This window comes from Condylura cristata, unplaced genomic scaffold, assembly GCF_000260355.1.
Source record: "Condylura cristata isolate star-nosed mole 26May11 unplaced genomic scaffold, ConCri1.0 scaffold00008, whole genome shotgun sequence".
NCBI classification, from domain to species: Eukaryota; Metazoa; Chordata; class Mammalia; order Eulipotyphla; family Talpidae; genus Condylura; species Condylura cristata.
Genome location: NW_004567109.1, coordinates 23,245,456 through 23,269,050, shown reverse-complemented (window position 1 = coordinate 23,269,050; position 23,595 = coordinate 23,245,456). Strand labels below are relative to the sequence as shown.

At 47.8% G+C, this 23,595-nt stretch overlaps 1 protein-coding gene across 2 annotated transcripts in view; it reads right to left on the bottom strand.

Annotated features, from left to right (window-relative positions):
* Positions 1-23,595, bottom strand: part of SZT2 (seizure threshold 2 homolog (mouse)) — a 47,710-nt gene that overhangs the window by 22,665 nt on the left and 1,450 nt on the right. For both annotated transcript variants that reach the window (XM_004678889.2, XM_012722348.1), the window contains exons 2-26: positions 16,247-16,372; positions 15,456-15,629; positions 14,995-15,165; positions 11,567-11,698; positions 10,748-10,889; positions 10,234-10,340; positions 6,680-6,890; positions 6,320-6,490; positions 5,656-5,890; positions 5,343-5,472; positions 4,522-4,664; positions 4,153-4,305; positions 3,902-4,016; positions 3,530-3,747; positions 3,242-3,457; positions 2,859-2,937; positions 2,539-2,633; positions 2,141-2,309; positions 1,832-1,946; positions 1,611-1,724; positions 1,225-1,395; positions 983-1,077; positions 628-751; positions 365-529; positions 73-277 (exon numbers count right to left, since the gene is read on the bottom strand). In XM_004678889.2, coding sequence (XP_004678946.2) covers positions 73-277; positions 365-529; positions 628-751; positions 983-1,077; positions 1,225-1,395; positions 1,611-1,724; positions 1,832-1,946; positions 2,141-2,309; positions 2,539-2,633; positions 2,859-2,937; positions 3,242-3,457; positions 3,530-3,747; positions 3,902-4,016; positions 4,153-4,305; positions 4,522-4,664; positions 5,343-5,472; positions 5,656-5,890; positions 6,320-6,490; positions 6,680-6,890; positions 10,234-10,340; positions 10,748-10,889; positions 11,567-11,698; positions 14,995-15,165; positions 15,456-15,629; positions 16,247-16,372 — 3,776 coding nt within the window. The remainder of the gene's footprint in view (positions 1-72; positions 278-364; positions 530-627; positions 752-982; positions 1,078-1,224; positions 1,396-1,610; positions 1,725-1,831; positions 1,947-2,140; positions 2,310-2,538; positions 2,634-2,858; positions 2,938-3,241; positions 3,458-3,529; positions 3,748-3,901; positions 4,017-4,152; positions 4,306-4,521; positions 4,665-5,342; positions 5,473-5,655; positions 5,891-6,319; positions 6,491-6,679; positions 6,891-10,233; positions 10,341-10,747; positions 10,890-11,566; positions 11,699-14,994; positions 15,166-15,455; positions 15,630-16,246; positions 16,373-23,595) is intronic.

The following is a 23,595-nucleotide window of genomic DNA, read 5'->3' as shown; positions in this document are numbered from 1 at the left end:
ATACCTGAGCCTTGGCTGGGGGCCAGAGTTAAGGCATGGGGGAGGACTTAGGTCAGCACTGAGGGCCCTCACCGGAAGATGAGATCCCGGGGTGGCTGTGGGGGCTGTACGCCAATCATTTGCTCCCGCAGTGCTTCCAGGGCACAGCTGTAGACGTAGACAGGACACCGGGTCCGGGGCCCATCTGTGCCCTCCGCCTGTGGGGCCTGGCGCCCAGCACAAGCCTGAAAGTCCCGACGGAAGGGTGAGTTCAGCTCTTCGGGACTCTGGGCGTTGTCTGTGGGAAGAGAGTTGAGCGGTCTTCAAGTCCGCTCTCTGTCTCCATTTCTGTGCCTGCGGGTCTGGCTTTATTCAGGAGCCTTACCATTGGCTGGCGTCACACTGACGATGGGGACCTGGGTCTTGGGAGCCCTAACCCCAGTTCCTCCCGGATCTTTCGGGCTGGGGGTTCCGCTCCAATCCCCGGACTTAAACTTTGTCTCCTCCTGCAAGGGTCCTTCCAGGCCACAGGCGGCCAAATGCTGGACATCTGAAGAGGAAAAGAGAGACCTAAGTCAGAGTCGACTGGTGGGCTGGCAAGGGAGTGCAGAGGCTTGTTTCCGCGTGAGGAAGGCCAGCAGCTGGTACCTGAGAAGGTTGCTGGGAGGAATGTCAGAAACACATGCTGGGGGTTCATGAGCCTGGCATAGCAACGCCACTGAGGGGGCTGTGCAGCAGTGACAGGCTTGGGAGTCTCAGGAGGACCCGCACCCTGTAAGAGGGGAACCACATTAGGATGCTCTCTAGAGCGACATCAAACCTCTGCCCCCTTCTTCCACCCTGGAGTCTAAGCTTAGGCGTGGCATCAAAGATCTAGGACAAGGCGGTATCTGTCCTGGCAGGAGGTGCTCAATATACAGGGTGATGGAAAGTTGGGGTGTGAGTATGTGGTGAGGCAAAGGAAAGTAGGAAAAAGGGCTCAAAGAAATGTCTTGGTACTGACCGGGGCAGGAAGAGTGGAGTCTCCAGAGGCCTGGGCACTGCTATCTGCTTGTTCTTTCAGGATCTCACAGCCCCCCACGGATGGCTCCTCTGGACCTACAATGCAGGCAGAGGTGGGGGGAGGAGGGCAGGGCCAGCAGAGGCAGGGCCCTGCTGTGAAGAAAGAGGAGGAGGACAAGGCCAAACCCAGAGAGAAGCCCCCCATGGGGTGGGGGAAAGAGGCGGGCCAGTCTGGGAGCTCACCTGGACCATGGCTGGTCCGCCGCAGCACCTCACGGAAGAAGGTCGCCTGGTCAGCGGGGGTGAGTAGGATCTCCCGGTCACTCAGCTCCTGCCCCAGGCAGCTGTGCAGCAGGCACAGCACCATGTCGTTGGTGGGACAGGGCCCCTCGGCGAGGGGGACGCCCTCTGGCTCTGCCCAACACACACTCCGCTCAGCACCAAGAACCTCCACTGCCCAGTACCCCCGGCTCAGCCCTGACCAACAAAGCCCCTCCTCCGGCCTCTCTGCCACCGCCTGACCCCATCACTCATTTGCTCATTGGCAGACTCATCTGCTCAATGTTTTCAGTACTCTTAGACTTGCTGGCCCTCTGGGTGTGGGCTAAGTGGGTACAAAATTCACGCACCTCTGGAGAGCAGAAGGAAAAACATCTGGAGCTGCTGGCACAGAGGCAACAGTCCCATTAGGTCAAAGTGGAAAGGGATCTCATGAACACAGGCGTCTCCTCCCTGGTCCAACCCTAGGGGAAGGGAAGAGAGACATGACTGCATGGAGACCAAGCACCAGGACTGGGTTGCTTCCTCACCTCCCAGTCCCGTTACACCCAGGAGACCCTTCCCCACTGACCATCCGAGATCCTCATCTCTTGGGGTAGGGGACTCCACTCCTTGCTCTGGCACAGCTGGATCAGGTATTCGAAGCTCAGCATGGAGCCTATGCAGGCCACGTCCCGAGGGTGGAGCTAGGGAAGAGCCATGGCCAGGGTCAGTCCCTCCCAGTCCAGAGCATCTGCACCTCCAGTTCTCAAAGAAGCCCACAGTAACAGCTATTCAGAACACAGACATCCAGAGGGACCAGGAAGCCCTCGGAATACAATACTCCAAAGGGGATAGCCCCCAGCCTAGTGAGGGGTAGGATGCTCCTGAGGTCACTCACTGCTCGTGGGATCTCAGAATATGTCAAGTCCCGGAGGTGCTTCCAGCTCTCTGGGCCAGGTCCCACTCGTCCATACTGCGGCTCCACCCACACCTCAGTGACCAGGTTGAGCTCAGAGTCTCCCTCCAGGGCCTCCACTTCCACATCATTGTCATCATCTGTGGAGAAACTAAGGAGGAAGGGCCATGAGCCTGAGAGAAAGGGGAGCCCCATTCACAATGGCATAACAGGGAGGCGTTCATGGGTGGGGTGGGAGGTGGGCAGGGGACACGCAGGACAGCCACAAGCCACATATCCACATCTGTGTCTGCTGATAAAGTACCTGAAAATTACTCCTCCCTGGTAGGGGAGCAAGGAGAACGTGGACAGCCAGCCCTCAGGGAGAACGGGGATCTCACCTGTCTTTGGTGGAGGTAGAGTGTGGGGGGAAGAGGATGTACTGGACAACACACGTGTGCCTCTCTTCCACCGCAGCCTGGCCTGGGGGCTCATTCTGTGGGTAGAGTGGGAGAGCCTGGGAAAAGCCAGCCAAAGCAGAGAGGTGGCTGGCCCAGCCCTGACCCTCAGAACTTCAGGCCCTTGCCTCAGGTCTTGTGTCCTCTGGTTACAGGGTTCCTGCGAGGCAGGGTTTCCAGCAGCCCCAACCCAGCTGAGAGGCAGGTGTCCCGGGTATGTGGACAGACGTTGATGGGAAGGTGTCAGGAGGCACAGCACATACCTGAATTGGAAGCTCCAGGACCATGTTGATGATCCCTTCCCCGCTGCAGGCAAAGTGGAACCCTTCAGAGAGCCGGACTCTGAGCCCATGGAGGCGGGGCAGGGATAGGACGAGACAGAGACAACACTCAGAGCATGTCTTCTGCCCTCCGTGCCACTTACATATCAACCTTTCAGCAGCCACCAAGGTTACTTGTTTGCTGGCTGCTGCTCAGCCTACCAGTCCCTCCGGTACAACAATTCATTAGGACCAGAGGCCAAAAAAAGGAGGTTGAGGAGCAGTGCCAGTAGAGAAGCTGGTGTACAGAGAGGGTAGTGCCCAGACCCAGAGCCCGCACCTGCCCTCCCCCGCGCCATGCTCCCCGGCAGGCTCGGCTGACGTACTCAGTGAGGACAGAGAGGAGCTGGGCAATGGCACTGAGTGGCAGTGCGGGGGCCAGCCCAGAGGGTACACTCCAGAGCCAGCGCTGATGGTACAGGTAGCGGGACAGTGACGCTAGGCTGGAAGACGCGGAGCGGCCTGACACCAAGGGCAGTGGCCCTGGTGGCTCCAGTGTCAGCAGGAATGGGGCCCGGTAGTCCAGAGGCAGCTTCTCATACCTGGGAAACCACACCCAGCTAAGCCACATTCTGCCATACACTCCCCGCCCTGCCCTCGCCCTCCATACCAACCTGATGAGGAGCTTGTCCAGTGGTTTATGCAGGACCACTAGGCAGGGCCGGTCAGAGAGGGCCTGCTGTGGCCCCAGCGTGGGGGGGGACTTGGAGGGAGAGCTGCCCCCTGCAAGACCCCCCAGTCCTTTCCGTTTCACTTTGGGTGTTGGTTCCTTGCTTTGCACCCGGTGTGGGAAACGCAACCGTAGGATCTCTTCCCGTAAGTCTGATACGATCTGAGAGAAAACGGATCTCCCTCAGACCTGGAAGAAGGGGCCCGGGGATAAGGAGAGAGGCTCTCTACGGCCCCAGACCTGTGGGGTCTGGAAGGAGGAGGCAGTCTACGCTCCCGGGCTCCTTGGTCGGGCAGTCAGTCAGGGCCCAGCTCACCTTGTGCCGGGCCTGTGCTGGGGTGCCGATGGGAAAACCCAGGCGAAGAACCATACAAGGGGCCTTGGAAATGATGCGGATCATGTAGAAGGAGGAGGGGGGCTGGTCTGGTGCGCTGGAGAGAAATGGGAGTCAGTGAGCAGCCCTAGGCTGGGAAGCAAATGGGTTCAGGAGAGTAGCGAGGAGCTGGGGTTAGGACGAGGCATGGAAAGGGCGGCTGGGGAAGACAGAAGGGATGTTGCCCGGCCTACCTGCAGAGCAGCTTCACGTAGGAATAGCCCTCAACCAGCACGAAGCTGCTCCAGTCCCGAAGCAGAGAGGTCAGCGAGGAATGGGAGATCCTGCACTGGACAGTGCTGTAGCGCCCGTTGCTGCCTGGGGTGTGTAAGTGCTTGGGGATTGGTCTGAGAAGAGGGGCATGCAGACAAGTCAGACCGCCTAGCCCCAGTCTGGGGGAAGAGCCGGCGGCTAGCTCTCTCTCTGGGGTGCTAAGGATCAGGCGCTGAGGAGCATGAAGACTAGGAAAGGGAGTTTTTCCTTGGCCTAGACTGGTAAGGGGCCCCCCCCATCCCCCCCCCACACGGCCCCCACCCTGACTCCAGCCCCAGCAGGGTACGCACGTGTCGTGCTCCAGGATTAACACTAGGCGGTGCATATGCAGCCAGCGCTGCCATGAATTCGTATCCATGGACAACACTGGCTTCCAGTAGGCAGCAAACTGGGCATGGGATGAGTCGGAACCACTGTGCTGAAGGGAGAGCACCTGGGGACAGGAAGGAGCCCTACAGGAACATTTGTGGGAACAAGGGCATAACCTCCAAATGGCAGTGGGACTACAACGCTCAGTGGTTTGGTTAGAGACCTAGGGCCCAGCCTGGGACAGAGGCAAAAGCCACCCTAATACGAAGGCTAGATTAGGATGCGTGAGCCCAGGGACAGACTGGGTAGTCCTTCAAAGCTCCCCCAGGGGAAGGAGGGGATTCACCATCCTGGCAGTGACTCTGGAGGGAGACACTGGGCAAAGGCAGGACTGCAGGATAAGGCCCTCTGTTCTAGCATGAACCCCTGCACATCAGTGCTAGGCTGACAGCTGTGGGTCGAGTGTGAACTAAGCACAGAACAGAGGAAGCTGTGTTTGGAAATTTATGGTGGTTGGCAGTGGTGGGAAATGGGTGCTTCTCTGTGTGGGCAAGGGGGCTGCAGCTTCAGGGGTACCACCTGGTGCTCTATAGGTCTTTACCCCTGACACCCATTGTCTGCTGCAGATCGCCACAGCTACTCTGTGTACAGATCCTCCCCTCAGCTCCCACACCCCCATCCCAGGGCTTGAAAGGAAGAAGTTTTCTCAAGCTTAAGGTTTAGAATACTGGTTTGGGGAGGAAAACAGGTGGTTCTGGCTTCAGGTGCTGTGGTTAAGGAGGAGGAGCCGAGAGCCGCTTACTGGGGTGGTGGAGCCCGGAGGGATGTAGAAGAGTGGCACTCCGCTCTTGGTGCTGTCAGGAAGTGTGAAGTGTTCGGGTACTGAAGAGAAGGACTGGAGGTGGGCGAGCATCTGGTCCGTCTGGTTAATGCTATGGGACAAGGCCAACCCTGAGCGAAACCTGACTGGGAGGCATAGAGGAGGGGAGCCCCAGGGAAGGGACCCCGAGTAGAGGTCTGGTGCTCAGAGTGACTCTCTCCAGCCCCCAGCTTCACCAACCTGTCCCCACACACAACAAATGGGACGTCACTCTCCAAGCAGCCACCTCACTCACCTCTGCAGCGTGTTCCAGAATCGCCGGATAACATGGGTCCGATACAGTGAGCGGATGGGCTGCCTTAGTGCACAGGACACATCATGCAAAATGTCATAGCCGCCTTCCATCGTCACTTCCACCCGTGTTCCTCGAGGGCCCTCAGGCTCCAGGGGCCAGGGCGCCACAGCCACATACTCAATGCGCATGTTGTGTTTCCACAGCAGCACCAGCTTCACCTCTAGCTGGGAGCCTCCTTCAGGGGAAGCAGGCGGGTTAGTTAGGGGAAGAAGGCATAGGACACCAGGCATGGGGCTGAGTCCTACCCCAAGCCCCCACTGTCCTCATGGAACTCTAGCCTGGCCAAAGGTTCCAAGCATGGTTCCACATACTCAGGCCCAAGCCTGCCAACTGCATGTATGGAAGTTGGCGAAAGTTAACTGAAAACAAACAAACAAACAAAAAAGCACATAACCTTCAGCTGACTCGCCTTTGGCAAAAGGAGAAGAGACAGGGGAGCTATATGCTCAGAGAATAAGCCCTGAAGACAATTAGGAACTCACTTGTCTCAAGTGACAAGCAGAATCTTTCACTGTGACACCCTCATGCATGAAACGTGTCTTCCACTCTGTTCAGGAGGCCCCACCCCATACAAGGCCTGAGACCAGTGGCTAGTGACCATCACCTTTGGCCAGTGTGACCTCTCGGACACTGTAGCCCTCTCGAAGTCGTACAGAGACGGTGCTGACCAAATCGGCCAGCACCTCCTTCTCGGTGTGCTTCTTCCTGCGCAGGGCCAAGGCCGGGTTGCTGCTGGCGGAGACCAGGTGCTCGTTAAAGAGGCGGTGCTGAGAGCCTAGGGGCCAGAGAGGATGGGGAAGGAAAGTGGTTTCCTGTCAGTGCCCGGGGGAAGAACTACACTGAAGTCCCAGGAAGAGAACAGTGCCAGGCTGCCCCCAGGGCCCACACCCTGGACTAAATGCTGCAGCCTCTCTGGGTCTGCTGTACACTCCCCCTACTTCACCCCTCCCAGTCTGCCTCTCACCACAGTAATATTCAGGATTCAGGGCTTCCCCACTGCGCAGGAAGGAGTAGAGGAGAAAAGCCCGGTGGTAGACAGTCAGACCCTGGTTGCCTGCCTCCGGTTCAGGACAAGTGGACAGGTAGGAGCCAAAGGTTGCCATGGCGATGAACTTCATCAACTCCACATTGGGCACGTGGCCGAAACTGCAGTCGTAAGAGTAAACTCCTCCCACCTGCAGAAAGGGAGCAACTAGAGATACAGCTCCAGAACAGGACCGAAACAGAAAGGACAACACGGGATGAAGAGCCTGGGCTGGGGGCTCCTCCCAACCCCTAGACCACAGACAGAGCAGGAAGCGAGCCAGTGTCCTCCGAGGGCAGACTCCTGCTCTGCAACATTTCTCCCCTGAGCCTTCCTGCCTGAAGTGCCTGACATCTGGCCACTCCCTCTTCCTCAGCATTAGCTACGAGTCTGCCCCCCCACAGCCCAATTTACTAAAAGCCACTGGCTCACTGGCTTTTCAGTATCACCCTCAGAGACTTCAGTGTCTCTAGCACAGTGCTTCCTAAATGTTAGGATGTTTACCACACTCCTGAGATTGTTAAAATGCAATTGTCAGGGCCCTCCTTTTGGTGCAGCAGGTTAAAGCACTGCACTGAGAAGCTAAAGCCACTTCCGCATGAGTTCGATTCCCGCCTGCCCCAGAGTGACCACATGGCGTGGCAGACCTCTCCTGACCCGCCCGCTGCTCCCCTCAGCAGTGTACTTCGTCGATCTGCCTGTTCTGCTCCCCACTCTGTCTCTGGTGAAGCCTCTCACTGCCCCTGAGCCTCTGGCCTATACCTCAGTTCTGTATGCAGAAATAAATAAAATCATAAAATCCTTAAAAAAAAAAATGCTATTGTCAGGCTTGACTACTGACTATTAATAAGCTTGCTGGTGTCGCTCATGCTGCTGGTCTGTGGACCACAGCTGGAATACCGAGGCTGTAGGTTGGAGATCAGCAAACTTGACACTTGGGTCTAATCTAGCCCATCGTCTATTTATTTATTTTTTATTTTAAAGATTTATTTATTTATTCATACAGAACTGGGGTACAGGCCAGAGATGTGGAGGGTGAGAGGATTCATCAGGGACAGAGGGGGGAGCAGAACAGCAGATCGACGAAGTACACTGCTGAGGGGAGCAGCGGGCGGGTCAGGAGAGGTCTGCCGGGCCATGTGGATCTCCTCCGGGGCAAGTGGGGATCGAACTCGCAGAAGGGGCTTAAGCTTCTTAGTGCTGTGCTTTAACCCGCTGCGCCACCAGGAGGGCCCCCCATCATCTATTTTTATAAATAAACTTTTATTGGAACAGTCACACCCATTTTTTGGTTATTTATGTCTGCACTCGTGCAACAGGGCGAAAGGCTCAGTATAGACAGTCTTGACCCAAGAGGATGAGACTGACAATTTTTCAACATTAGGATGGTTGGATAATGATGCACTCAGTACAAACCACACTTGGAACTTTGAACTAAGGCATTCTATTTTCACGTTCAGTACATACTTTAATAAACTACATGGAATGGTCAACATTTTATTACTAACTAGGCTTTGCATCAGATGATCTTGTCTAACTGCAGGCAGGCTAGTGTAAGTGTTCTGAACAGGTTTAAAGTAGTGAGGCCAGGAAGCATAGCTAGGGTAAGTTACGGTGTTTGGTAGGATAAGTTATCTACATCTTCACTTCTATTCTTCTAGTCTTAAAGAAAAGAAGTGTCATGCTCTTGTTCTTGAATGAATGCCCGGCTACCAGTTTAGGGACTTCACATCATTTGGTAGGTTAGGTTTACTAAATACATTTTCAATGTACAATAATTTCAACTAATGATGGATCTATCAGGATGAAACCTCATCTTAAGTCAAGGAAGAGCGGTAGGCATGACCATCATATGGCCTGCAAAGTTAAAAATGTTGAGCAATTTCTACCTTTGTAGAAAATGATTGCAGATCTATTCTAGATGGCTCATTCAATTCCTGAACTGTTCTGAACCTTCACCTCCAGGACTTCTCTCTATTCCATGTACCTCCCCACTGGCTATACTCAGGCTTTGCTTACCAGGAATTACTTCATCTCTGCAATTTCAGTTGCCAGATTGTACTGATTGTACTGATCGCACATGATCTTATCCTTTGTCTCCTTCCACCCTCCTTATCCTATTGCTTTTTGGCTTTACTGGGACAGCCAGGCCTTGCACCAAATCTCTCCCCAAATCTCTCCACATTCTCCTGACCTGCCAACCCAGATTGGAATCTGTGTTCAAGCAAATTCGTAAGGATCATTCTCAACTCCCTGATCCTCTTCACTATTTTCTGCTTACATGTCAAAACCACAACAAGGATCACAGTCTCTGTGCCTGAATCCCCAAGAAAAAACCACATGGGGTATAGGCTAGTGCCACATCAGAACCTATGCTACCCAACCCAGCTGCTGTTGATACTGTTCCTCCTGCCCAGCGCTGGCTTCCTACCTCGCAGCACTCATCTTCATTTTTGACTTCGGAGAAATCAGGGGCCCAGGGCCAAAGTTATCTACATCTTCACTTCTATTCTTCTTAGTCTCAAAGAAATGAAGTGTCACGCTCTTGTTCTTGAGTGAATGCTCAGCTACTGGTTAGGGACTTCACATCATCTGGCTTCTTTATTCCCCCTTAGTTTCAAAGTCTGCTTCACTATGGCTCCTTAGCAACATGCCTTAGTTTCAAGTTAAAAAACCCAACCAACCAGCATGAAGCAACTCTTTCCTTATCTTACACCCACTCTGGGCCACCATTTTCATTTTCATCCCCCCTTGAGGTGAACAGCCAGGTATTTATTAAGAAATTATAATTGCACTAAGCACTTTAAATGCAGCGCCTCATTCAATGACTCAAATCAAGAAGTGAACACTACACAAAGGGGCCCGGGTTCAGGCCAGGCATGCCTAACTCCAAGGTTCTTAATTGCCATTCAGTTGACCCACAGGCACAATGCAAACGTGGATTTGCAACGTGGGGTCTTCCTCTACCCCAAATGCTGCTCTGGCTACGCAGTCATCACTGAGATCAAAAACTTGGTGATCTTAACTTCCTTTTCCCTCTCTCCTTCCATAGCTCGCTAATCATGTCTACTGATTCTGCCTCTTCATAGTCTCAATCCTAGCCCCTGCTTTCATACTCTTAATTCCCCTTATTTAAGCCCCAATTCTCTCTCACTTGCCCCATGCAATTAATAGCCTCCACTCTTACCCTTCACCCAGTAGTACAAGTGACTTTATGAAACAAACCCAACTAGTGACTTTTCTCCTCTATATCTACATTATCCAGAATGATGCTGCAACTCATTAGCACAGCAGGTCTGTGCCTGCATTCTAGACTCGTCTGCCACATTTTTTTGCCGCTTGCTCTGTAGTCCTTGGGTTCAAATTGACTGAGGATATACTCAGGTAGCCCTACACCTGTTTCCTAGAATAAGACATCTGCTTCTGCAAAAAAGTAACCAACCATATTCAACTTTGTGAGATACCATGCTCCTGTTTACCTAGAAAGTCCTCACCTGCACAAAGGAACAAGCCACCGTGCCACTGCGAAGCTGGTTCAGCAAGGTCTCACAGACAGCAACATCAGGGACGCTGGTCACGCCATCTGTGATCACAATGATGCCTAGAGCAGGAAAGAACAGACTCAGGATGCCAAAGGAATTACAGCAACAGGGAGGCATCCAACTAGCAGGCCCGAGGACCTCAGTGTATGTCAACCAGTGTATGTCAACCAGAGTGCTTCATAATTCTCAAACACCTTTCCTTCTCTCCTGCTCTAAGGCTCCTGCTCTTAGTGTTGGAGCCCAGTCTCCTAAGGAGCTCTGCTCTTTCCCACTGGGGTCCTGATGATTATCAGAGCTGGGGGTAATAGTGATGTATACCAAAATATGCACTTACCTCTACAAAGAATGAGGATGACCCTCTGCCCTGGGCCCACTGATCTCCCGGAACCTCTATCTTTGCAGATATTGCTCCCTCCCCCTTCCTGAATCCTATGTCCCCAACCCCAGTGACAGAATTTCTACTGACCTGCACTAGAGTTTGAGGGCAGTAACTGCAACGCCAAGATGCCTTGACGAATCATACTGACCAGTCCAAGATCAGCTGTCACCATGGAGACGCCCATCTTCCGGCCTGGGGGCTCCCCAGAGTCTGGGGACTGGTCTTCTGTCTGGTCCAAGTGATAGAACAGAAGGGGACATGTGACATTGCTGCCCCACCCATAGCAAAGCCAGAATTTACAGGCTGGCACTGCCATCGCCTAGTCCTGCGAGGACTCCAACCCCACTATGCAGCGGAGGCCAACTGAGCTCCCCGCCAATGTGTGCTCAGACTGTGACCTTCAATTCAGCACTGGAGTGGACTTGAGCAGGGCCTTTCACCTTTTGCCAATACGGTCCCTTTTCTATATTTCTCAATCATCTTTATGAAACATGTAATATACCAATCCACTGAACTTCTTCAGACACAAAGAACTACCATTTCCCTGGATATCTGAGAATGAGTCAGCGCCTTCTAGTGAGCCCATGCATCCCTGACTGTACAAAATATAAAACAAGGATCACAGCCATTCAGTATCAACTCAGATCCACAGGGGAGAAGGTCCAGGACTCAAAAACCCACAAGCATTAGCCTTCCCACTTGCTGCCAGCTACAGTGTGTGTCTTAGGGAGTGTACCTGCGCCCTCCTCCAACAGGAAGCCCGTTTGGGTGTACTCACCTGTTCCTGGCAGTTTACCCTTTTATTCTGCCCTTTCACTTGGGGTTTAGCTTGTCCCTCCTCACTCCCCTTGCGTTGTAACAGCTCCTCTTTCTCTGTGGCCCCCACCCACTCTCTCTCCCACATACCTGGCTCTGGGGGTCATACTGTTGCTGCAACATGGTGGCCACCTTATCCTCAAAGAGGCAGAGCTGCTCATATACCTGCTGCAGGAACATCTCCTTCTGGGAAGGGTCCAAAAGGCAGCCCTGTACCAGCACCTGAGAAGCACAAGGGACAACTGAGACATTAAGGTTAGGGAGACTTAAAGGTCAAGGACCCTAGACATGTCTGTTTACCTTCCACAGCTTCTTCCAGGCGATCCTAACTTCCTACCCAACTAAGACCAAAGGTCTGCTAACTCTATCCAGCTCCTTCTTTATCAGCTCACCTACTCCCTTAATCCTTAGCTTAGGTTCATTTTATCACTGCTTGGCACCCTCCTATCCCTACCACTATCTAAATCTGGTTGACAATCTTCCTCTGCTTAGTCCACACTTGGCTTCCTAAGTTTCAACATCAGGGTGTTGTAAGATCTTCTAGCGCCTTCCATCTTGGGTGACCAGAAACTGTCTATAAGCCGCTTCACCTCAGCCTAGCAGTCCTTTTCATTACGTCTCACATTTTTTTTTAAATTCTTGTTTACTTCTAAGCATGTACACACTGGCTGCTCTGGAACTTTCCTTTTTTAAAACCCTCATAATCTTATTCCTCCCAATGGCTCCTTCTTTCTTGTACTCTTAGCAGACACCACCAACAGAGAGAGGATACCAGACAACAATTACACCCCACTTATCCTAACCCTGAGGGTATACTATTCTCCAACCCACTGAAAATATCTTCAGTGTTTGTAAGATATTTAAATCTATCTGTGCAGAAGATTCCTTGTTTTCCATAGGGTTTCCTTTCTACTTTCTAATATAAGTAAGTACCCCCATCCAAAAAACATAACACCGGCCTGCTGGCTCCTGAGCTGGCCTAAGGATTGCTTCCCTCTCTCCCCATTAGACTCCTACACTTGTCTCACATGCCCACTCAGTCTCCCCAGCTCTGGCCTCCTGTGCAACACTGACTTCTTCACTCCCTACTCACTTGGCTAAGTGAAGGCAGCCAGAGAGGGGAGAGGGGCTCCATACCATTCAGCAGGACTGACCGTGAGAAGAAAAGCGTAATTAGAGGAAAAGTAGGAGGTGGGCTACAAGGAGTAAGAAAGATGCTCATGGCTATATTGTTTCACTCCCAGAGTGGAAACTGGAGCAACCCAGTGTCCAATGGCCAAAGTCTGGTTAAGTATATTAAAAAAGATAAGTCAAGCATCCATGAACATGTTTTCAAAGAATATTAAGTAACACACAAAAAGCCCATATAACATTTTAAAAAGCAGGATGTAAAATTAAGTGTGTGAAATGATTCTGATGTGTCTCTTCTATTTGGAGGGAGGGTGGTGATCAGGAAGAATGATGTAAAATGTTAATAATAATTACCTATGGATGGTATATTGAGGATGACTTTTGTTTTTTCTTAATAGTTTATATAATTTTCAAATTTCCTTCAATGGACAGGTATGTAACTGTAATTTAATTTTTCCCCCCTTTTTTTAAAGAGCAGTGGGATACATCTTGAGGGACTTGAGAAATGATAAAGAAGCTGGCCTGGGGTTGACAAGTGCCCCGGGCTGAACTAAGGATTCTCCTTCTCCACAGCTGCCATCCTTGTTCAAGCCTCATCTCTTCTCTCAGGCTGAGATAATCTCCAGCCTGTTCCTCTCACATCCATACTTAGTCCCCGAACCCATCCTCCATACTGGTCGCAAATACATGTGATGTCCCTAATGTACAAATCTGATCCTGTTCCTGTCCGTTAAAATCTTCAATGATTCCCCACTATCTACGGCTAATAGTTTTAATAGGTAACATCTGCACATTTCCTATGTGGCAGATACTGTTTTAAGTGCTTGATATGTATGAATTCCATCACCATGAGGACTATTAATACACCCATTTTGGAAAAGGGCTACTGTTCAAATACAGATGCACAGAGATGCTAAGTAATTTCTTAAAGGCACAGGTCAGTAAGTGGTTCAGTCAGGAAGCAAATACGGGCAGTGTGATTCCAGATACGGTGCTCATAATCACCGCACTAAACTCCCTTAACAAATAAAGCATAAGTCTTTAGTTCTCACATTCAAGGTTTTTCATAATCTGGTCCCAATCTCCCTCTCCAGTCTCATTACCTCTCCCCAACCCCCCAAATTTAAACATTACTATGTCACACGGAATAATCTAAAGCAACTGTGATTGTGAACACATACTGTTCTGTGTCTTTGCTTTGCTGGCTCCCTACTTTAAATGGTTAACCTCAATTCTTCCTTGAATACTCAACTTAAAAGTCTCTTTGTCTAAAAATCAACCCTGTTACTGCTCTGAGTGTGCCTGGATGCTTCTATATCACTGGAGTTACAACTTAATAGTACTCTTATTGCACTCAGCTGAAATCTTTAATGTAAACCTCCCCGCCCCCCAATAAATTCTCAGCTCCTCTCTTGAGGACAGATACTATCTGATGCACTTGTTTTCTGGACCTAGTCCAGGCTTGGGATAGACAGGCTTCAGGAAATGTTTCCTGAATGGAACCAAGTTTTGAGTAATTACCTAACAGCCATGCTTTCTCTGCCCGCCTTCAGTGCCTGCAAAGTCTCTGTCTGTGAATAGCTCACAACCCATAGTTCTAACAGCTGCATTAAGACAGCACTTAAACCAGGCTGAAGGGCTGGGATCCAAGCAAGTGCCAGCTGTGTGTTGGCACATTGGAGACCCAAGGATGCTGTTTCATGGACCCCTCTCTCTCAAAGCCCGTTTGATAGCTAAGGTAACAATGCAGCCTTGGGGATAGTTTCACCCCTATCAATGAGTTGAGGGTGGTTAAGAGCAGATGAGGGGGAACTGGGCCAATGCTTATCTAAGCCAGGAACAGATATTCTAGTAACAGACTTGGCCATTCTCCAAAAGGAACGTCTCATGATAGCCTGCTGGATGCTGGATAAGGCCTGTCATTATCTGTATGGTCCATATTATACCCAACAGTTTTTAGGGCCCTCAGAGAAACTAACCCTTCTTTGTCCTTGGAAGAAATTATGTTTCTGGGTATATTTAAAAATCATAAAACCATTGCAAAAGAGACCATCTCCTGGGGGTATAGCCATTCAGGAAAATAGCAAACCTTTTGATGAAATAAAGTGGGGGAGGAGAAGGAGATAAATATACAGTGGCCAGAGCCAGACTTAGAGGAGAGAGAGGGACCCATGTCCAATGCTGACTGGCCTAAAGTCCATGGGAAGGTTCTATACCACAGAAACTGATTCTCCTCAAGAGAGAAGGGATTCATAGAGCAAACAGGTCCAAGGAGCTGGCAGAGCTGGGGACTTTGGGTGTGCAAAGTAGAGAGAGTATAAAGACTTGATCAATGGGCTATCAGAAATTAGGTCAAAGGGTACAAACCTGGAGAAAAAATGCAATACCTGGTGAGACTGTAGGCCAATAATGGAGGAGTAGGCTTGGATGGTTATGTAGATCTCAGGTTGGAAATCAATGCGAGATCCAGGCACTCGGAAAGGCCGGAGCAATCCGCCCAGGCAGCGGGAGAGGGCATGGAAAATTTCATCAAACAAGATCTCCCCTGTGGAATCATCCTGAGGGCAACACAAAAAAAAGATCTCAAGGGAAATCAAAGGCAGCTCTGACGGCACAGAAACAAGCAGCTTCCGTGGGCTGATGGGACTTTGAGCTTAAAGTTGGTCGTCCCCCCAGACAGTGCCACCGATGGGATGGGATCTGTCTTTAAACACTGATCATTCCTTAACAAGTCTATTTCCTTTCTACACTGGCAGGTTTGGATCATTATCTACTTCCTTCGTGGCTCCCTCTCTCCTTTTAAACCCCCACTCCATCCTTTATTACCACTGCTTCCCCAACTCCTTACCACAATGCCAGTAGATGGGCTAAGATCCAGCTCAATTACGAATCGATACTGCCAAGCCAGGAAGGTGACACGGGTGGAAGGTACGAGGAGGAATGGCCTTGGGACCACTGGCTCATCTGGCTGCCACCCAGGGGGCAGGACACTGAGGACTTCCAGTTCCTGTTCAGACTGCAGCTGATAATGATGGTAGAGAGAAAAGGAGAGGGCTAGGGAAGACTCACCCTTTCTTTCCAGGATCTGACTTTTATATCTAAAACAGCACATCATTAGCTCCTGCAACCCAACCATACACTCTTCTTTCCACTAGCTGGAAAAATTATTAAGAAAAATTTTCCCTGTGGAATCATCATATGAGCAAAATAACTTGTCCCTTTTAGAATTAGATTTCCGCAAGAGTTGTAATCTCTCATCCTAAGGGTGTTTCCAGCACTCTCCTTAAAAAAAAAAAAAAAGTGGGGTCTCCTTGTGGCACAATGGGTAAAAATGCAACACTATGAAGCGATCCATAGATACTGCAGCACAAGTTTGATCCCTGGCCAGGGAGCTGACCCACATGTGCAGCAGACCTCTCCTGACCTACCTACTGCTCGTACTTCGTCGACCTACTTGTTCTGCTCCCCACTCTGTCTCTGGTGAACCCTCTCACATACCCACATCCCCCACTCTGACCCCCGCACCTCTGGCTTGTATCCCAGCTCTTGCGTGCATAAATAAATTATTAAAAAAAAAACAAAACCCAAACAAGTCCTCTGGGCCATCCCCTCACATTCTTTTGTGTTTTGGGGACTTACCAGCATCTCCTGAGGTGTGGCCTGCACAGTTTGATGCAGGTGATTGAGAAACCAGGCCAGGCGGACATTCCGGGAGATCCGATAATCCTTTTTCATCAACAGGAACACCTGCCCAGCTTCTTCCACCTGGTGACAAAGAGACATTAATAAAAGCCTGCAAGTTCACTATACTCCTAGTACACAAAGGCCACTGCTCCTTATCCAAGGAGCTTATGATCCAAGAATGAGAAGCAAGGTCACCTCTGCCTCTGTGCAAAGTGCCCCCAAGGATTCACTTCTGAGCTCTGCTCCCGGGCCTCTCTATAGACCTATACAGAGGAAGTGACCTCGTCATGTTGTCAGAGGTCTCATTCCTTCCCGATGTTCACTCGTGGAAGTCAGTGCAATGATGTCCTAACAACCATCAGTCCCTTTGTCCAAGTCTGTGTCCCTCTACCACACAAGCCTTGCCAAATACTGATTTAGGACAGACTAACATTCTCTCTTAACATTGGACAGAAAGAATTCATCACCTTGTCAACTCTAGTGGGTCTTTACCAAGCCTTTATTTCCCCAGGCCAGCGGCCTCACCTATTCTACCCAGAACTGCCAATCTCTCAACCCTCTCCATCCTAGCAGACAAAAGTGCCTATGGTTTCACAGAGAAAACAAGGGTTCACTAATTCGAACTCCCCAGATGTGTCTTCCAGATTAGACCTTATTGCAACACGCCTTTATGTCTTTGCTCTTATCTCAAAGATTACTCCTGTTTTAGATGAATTACAAATAACTCTCTAGTGTTCCTGACTAATGGGGTATGAGTGGATGCCCAGCTGGCAGGACTGGAGAGAGACTGGTGGAGGGGAAATAAATAGAAGTCAATGGCTGCATGCTGAGAAATGTGGTGCTGAAGGAAAGCCAATTCTCCCCCCCCCCCCCATGGGGACATATGCATAGAGATCAAAAAAGCCCTGGGACAGCAAGAAGAAGGGGACCTGATGACAGCAAAGAGTATGGAGAGATGGATGACTAAAATTGTCTTGCCTCCCAAGACAGAAGGCAAGGATAAAAAGACGTATAGACACAGATATTGGGAAATGGCAGAGATGATAGCAGAAGGCAGGAAGAGGGAAGGGACTCCTATTTCCTGAGCACAGGGTACACTGCAGAGGCTAAGTGCAAGCACGCCAGATTCAGACAGATAGATTTGGATCCCAATCTGGCCACTTCACAGTCTGTGATCTGTAAGATCTTGGAAAAGGTTCTTAACCTCTTCAAGCCTCATTGTGTTCATCTGTAAAATGAGATTGTCTTAGGCAAAGCAACATAATTCTAATACCAATCTAACAGTGTTGTTATGTGGAGTAAGGGAATATCTGCACATGAACACAGCCTGGCTCTTAGTAAGAATATATGAGAGAAGTTCATTATTACAGGTTATTACCAGGTGCAATAGTAGGCTATTCAGTTTTCACACAAAACATTTGACAAAAGAAAACGGGGGTCCAAAAAAGTGACTTAACATTACTAGTAGATGTTAAGGTCACAAGTTAAATTCAGGCCCTAGGAGCTACAAAGTTCATCAGTGAGAGTGACAACTGGATAAAACTGAGGACTTGAGAGCAGAGATTTAAAGTGGGAACAAGAAGGAACAGGATGAGGTCTTACAAACAGAAAGGATACCCTGACCTAATTGGAAAAATAAAAAGATTAAACCCTGAAAAGTTGTGGTTCGGCATTATTTTGTTATGTCTCCAGACTAAATGAAATTATACTTTGGGGGAAATACTTTTCTCTACTACACTGCTTAGGTCAGCCCTGGCTACGATTTTGGATTTTATCCTGAGTTATGTCAAGCTATGAGACTCTTTTTTTCAGTAGGGCAATATTATTATACTGCATTAAAAAAAAAAAAACAAACTCCCCCAGCTCCTGGAGTTTAGAAAGATCCTTAGTGATCAGAAGATCATGAACAGTTTGTGACAGGTCCCTGATGAGATAAGAAGTTGAGCTAGAATATAAAACTACCGGGCCCCCTCCCTGGTGGCACAGCAGGTTGGAGTGCTGCACTGTGAAGCTAAGTCAAGCCATGGCCGCTTCAGTGTGAGTTCGATCCCCACCCCGGAGGTGACCCATATGGCACAGCAGACCTCTCCTGTCTCACTCGCTGCTCCCCTCAGCAGTACATTTCATTGATCTGCCTATTCTGCTCCCTACTCTTTCTCTGGTGAATCCTCTCACTCCCTGCACCTCTGGCTTGTATCCCAGTTCTATATGCATAAATAAAACTACCACTGCTTTCATGGATAAAATTGTTACAACAGAAAAAAATAAAAGAAAGGTCAGCCAAACTAAACTTTGAGCAAGTACACTTAGTTGCATTTTAAGGAGGAAAGTAACATAATAAAAAGATGTCAAGGATGACTATTGAGGTAGCAGCAGAAAAAAGTAAGTTGCAAAACACTCTCCCAGTCAGCAAGAAAAATCAGATATAGTTATCTACCATCACTTCTAATCACTAGCCCTCTCAAAGAGACCCATCAAATTGTATTGACAAGTTCCTGAAAACAGAAAAGGAGTTTACTAGCAAAGAAGGAAACTGCAGTAATGATTTCTCTGAGCACTGGCCTCAAAGGGGGGTTACTCTAAGAAACCAGCCAAGCTTCCCTCAGGACTGAGGTGTGGTATGGGTGTGTGTCAGTAACCATTCTTATCTGAGTCTACTATGCTGGATGCTGGTGAAGATTATGTAAAAAAGGATGGGCTAGGGCTCAGAGGATTATCAGAATGGAAAGGATATCCCAAATCAGCAGTCCTTTCTGGTTATCACTCTAACCCCAGGGCCTAGTGGCCCCTGGCATTTAGGATACTCAGTAAAATTTGGTGGATTAAGTGAATTAGTATGCTTTAAGCAAAGCAAATGTGACATTTAAAACTAATCACAATCAGCACATTAGTCTGAAAACTACACCAACCACACTAGTTCCATTTGTTTTTGAAGGAAGAACAATGTTACAGAAAGAAAATATGCTTTAATAGTGGAGACTCAGGGCTTGAAGGCTAATTTCCTCTATAAAATACCACCACCTATCCCAATGATGGGTGAAAGCACTTTATAAGATAAAAGTGCTTATATAAACACATATGAATAACTACAAGGTGTTACTTGTTGTTAGGAACTCCTAACGGCACTAGTCTCTAACTATACTAGTCTGGAAACTATTTTCCTTTAGTTCTCTTTGCTTGTCAGTAAAAACTTTCCCTCCAAATGCCAGCTTATTTCAGCTGTGCAAGGAAACACCAAGGAATGTTTTGGCCCATCCTGAGCCCAGGTTAAAGTGGGGAGTACAGATGCCCAAGGATCCTGAACACCAGAAGAACAGCTGGGGAAACTTGGTCACTCCCTCAAGACTGAAATTTTGGCAACTCTTAACTTAAAAGATCTTTCCTGCACTAACCTGTCAGGCATATCTGAAGCAAACCGTACTTCCTCACAGCACCCAGCAGTGTAGAATGAAGTATCTGTCTACTTCTTAATGCTTGTTTCTCTAAGTCTAGAAGCTCCAGGAGGTAGGCGCTGTGTCTATATACTGTTCTTTGCTCTATTCCTAGCAATTAGCAGAGCCAAGACACACTACGTGTTCAAACACCGTTTGGTGAATGAATGTATGAATAAAGGAGACTGTACTTACAAGCTGTATTTATTCTCTTCTATTTCAAGCTATGTTCATTTTACCAGTGAGTCCTAATTTTTTCACTTTGATCAACATCTGCTTTTTGTTGTGGAAGAGTTCCTCTCCTTCCTCATCCATTTTACAAAAAAAAACTAGATAGTTCTATTGTTCCTTTACCTCCATGAAAATTATTTCTCTCTCCTGTTCTTTTCTGGTATTATCTTCTTTCTACTGATCCTGGAATCTGGAGACAGAGTCTGATGTGAGTTCTAATAGATTTGTTTTAAAAAGAGGAACAATGTTATGGGAAGAAATGTGATTTGAAAGGGGAAGACTCTGGGCTGTAAGGTTAATTTCCTCCTGCATTTAAAATACTACACGAATATCAATGATGTCTGAAAACACTTTATATGCTAAAAGTGCTTGTATAAACACACCTATAAATAATAACAAGGTGTTAATTTTTTGGAGACTGGAAGAAGTCATTTACAGTCCTGCAGAGTTTACATTGATTTTTTTTTTGTTCCTCCCCATTTAACTGGCATACTAGGAAGTTTCTTCACAAAGCCAGACTCTGTCTGCCATATATTCTCTTGATCCATTATTAAAATATTTGTCCTGGAAATATTTAATCCACTGTTGGTTTTACCTTTTAAGTTTACACAAGGAAAGTATGACCCTCTGACAAAGATCTATCAGATATTTGATAACAGTCCTGAGTCTTTGCTGTTCCCTAATAAAGACCTCTTGACTCTTAAAGTATGTTTCAAATGGCATGGTTTCATTCCCTATTTTCTATCTTATCACATGCCTATGAATGAATTCTGGCTGGTGTACTTTTCAACATCAATTGTGAAGGCCAGAATGAAGCACAGTACCTGGGTGAGGTCACAGATTCCATCTCCTACATTCTATTTACTCTTTGAAAAGCTTTATTATACCGTGGATGCAGGAAACTTACATGACTTTCTCACTTGTGCTGCTATGAACACACATCCCTCATTCTGTCCTTATGCAGCTGGCTTTTATAGACATATACAATTATTCAATTAGTCCTATTACATTGTATAACTTCAGCCTGCTATTCTATTGTGACGCTTAAAGTGCTGTTCTGTCTTCTTGTAATCCCGTTCCAGCTATATTTCCTGCTAATTCGATCAGAATGCCATCAAGTCCAAAGAGAACAAAGGAAAGTGGACATGTATTCACTCATCAGCCAACACACTTGTGGAGGGCCTAATACATGCTGGGAACTCTGCTAGGTCTGAAGGATACAATGGCAAGCAAAAACTGGCATTCTCTGCTGTCACAAAACTTACCCTGTCACGGAGAAAGAAAACCCATTAATCAAATAATCATTCTGATTATTGTATTACTACAAGTTGAGTATGGGTGCCAAAGGGTAAGAATGTGGTTCTGTGACAAAATATAATAACCTGCCCCAAGCTAGGGTTAGGAGAAAGTGCGAGTGACAGCGGCGTAGGGTATGTGAAGTGAGGACGGAAAGTGGGATAAACTAGATGGAGGGTACAGACAAGCACTGTGCTATTAGGGAAGTCTCTTCAGATCCCTAGTAGTTGCTTAATGCCACTACTGCTCAACTTCATTGTCTCAAAGGATTAATCTGAATGATGAACTCACTGTCCATGGTCAGTTCAAACTGACACCTGGAACATAAACCTAAACTCAGGACATAACCTCCTTACACATGTGGCTTCAAAGTCAACAATAACATTTCAAAACATCATCTCTAATTCCTCTTCACATTCAAGGTGGAATTTATCAACACCAGATGACTTAAGAATTAATGTAAACAGTTAAAATAGTATTTCTCAAAGCGTGAGCCAAGGACCAGCTGTATCAGAATCACCTGAGGTATGTATTAAAATGCAAGTTCCTGGGCACCTTCTCACAGCTAAAAATGGGGCTCAGGAACCTACCTTTAAATAGCTACAAGAGATTTTTCCTCATTAATGTTTATAACTCCTTGAATTAGCTGTGTTCTCAAAGGATCCATATTTGCAAGTTGCTCAAGTTCCCAGTATTTCGGCCCCAAACCTGAGGTGTATTACCCTTGGCAAAGCCTGACCGAGACAAAGCATGGCTATGGAGTCAGAGACTTGAATTCAAATCTTGTTCTACTACATGCTATCTGGGTGAGCCTGGGCAAGTTTTTCATGCCTCAAGTTTCTTCATTGATAATATATGGATAAGAAAATCTACTTCATAAGGATGTTATTGCAACTAATAAGGAGTCAGTATAATGATAAAAGCAGCTTATCATTCTTTGGAACATTTATCGAGGCCTACACACCATTTATAGCAAGATGAATACAGCATTACAGGCATTCTATTATAGGCTGTGTATGCCAGATGAAGGAAAAAGGAACATGGCACAGATATTTGTTTTTCTGCACCTGTCTTTTTGGGGTTAAGGTATAAGTTACTTTTTTTTTTTTTAAGTTTTTTCAAATCCTGTGTGGTTTTCTCTTAATAGACTCCCGGGAGATAATGTATATGCCTCCCCTGGGAACTGTCTGAAGCTTTCTTATCACTGCACTTAGGCCAAAATCTTTTCTCTAGCATGGCCTCAACCTGAGTCTTCTTTCCAGCCTCACTGGTCACCAATCCCTCCCATTAAGAGCAGGCACTCTACTGCTAGAGCATCTAGGGTCAAACACTGGTTCTGCTGCTTGATTTTACAAGCTTGTTGTTGGTGAAGTCACTTAAAACTCTGTGCCTCAGTTTCCTCATTTGTGAAACAGTTAATACTAGTGTCTATTTCATGGAGACTTTTACCTAAAACAAAATTAGAGACTTCTCAAGAACCCCATGTTAGTCATTCTCATGGTTTCAATGCATCCACCTCAGCAGCTGATTCCTGTCAGACTCCAAGTTCCCTTCTCACCTCAGGATTTTCACTATTCCCTTGACCTGAACTGAGCTCTCATGGTCAACTTCTCCCTTTTTAGGCTTAACTGTCATTCCTGTAAGAAATTTTCCGATTCACAAGCCACCCACCCCAATTCCTTAACAAAGTAGGTTAAAAACCCTACTAAACAAACACTCACTCACTGCATATTTTTCCTTTGCAGCACTTATCATAATTCAACATTTGTTTACACCACAAAAAAATAGGGTACCATGTCTTATACTACTCATATCCACCCTGATACTTAGCACAAGTCTGAGTCCATAGCAGCACTCAGAAAATATGTTAAGTATTTGATGAATGAATGATTTCTTAAATCTGACTACACCCTATCTTTCTGTCCAGATTTATCAATAACAACCTCACTTTCTTATGCTTAGGGGCAAAACTCTTCTGTGATAGTTTTATCTTCTGAGATAAAGTTTCCAGAAATGCAAAACAAGAATTAATTTTGGGCATTGGGCTAAATGAGACCCCCAGGAGGTATGTCTCAACTCTAAGCTACTTTAGATCTGCACTGTTCCACATGGTAACCACTACGAAACAGGGCTACTGGGCACTGTTGCCAGTCAAAAGTGACATGTGCTGTTAAGTGGAAAATACAGACTAGGTTTTAAAGTCTTGGTACAAAAAAGTTGAATAGCTCATAATTTTTATTACATGTTGAAACACCATTGGTTAAATATGGGGTTAACTACATTATTAAAGTGGCTACTGGAAGATTTATAGATATACCTTGTGTTAGATTTCTATTGGACTGTGTG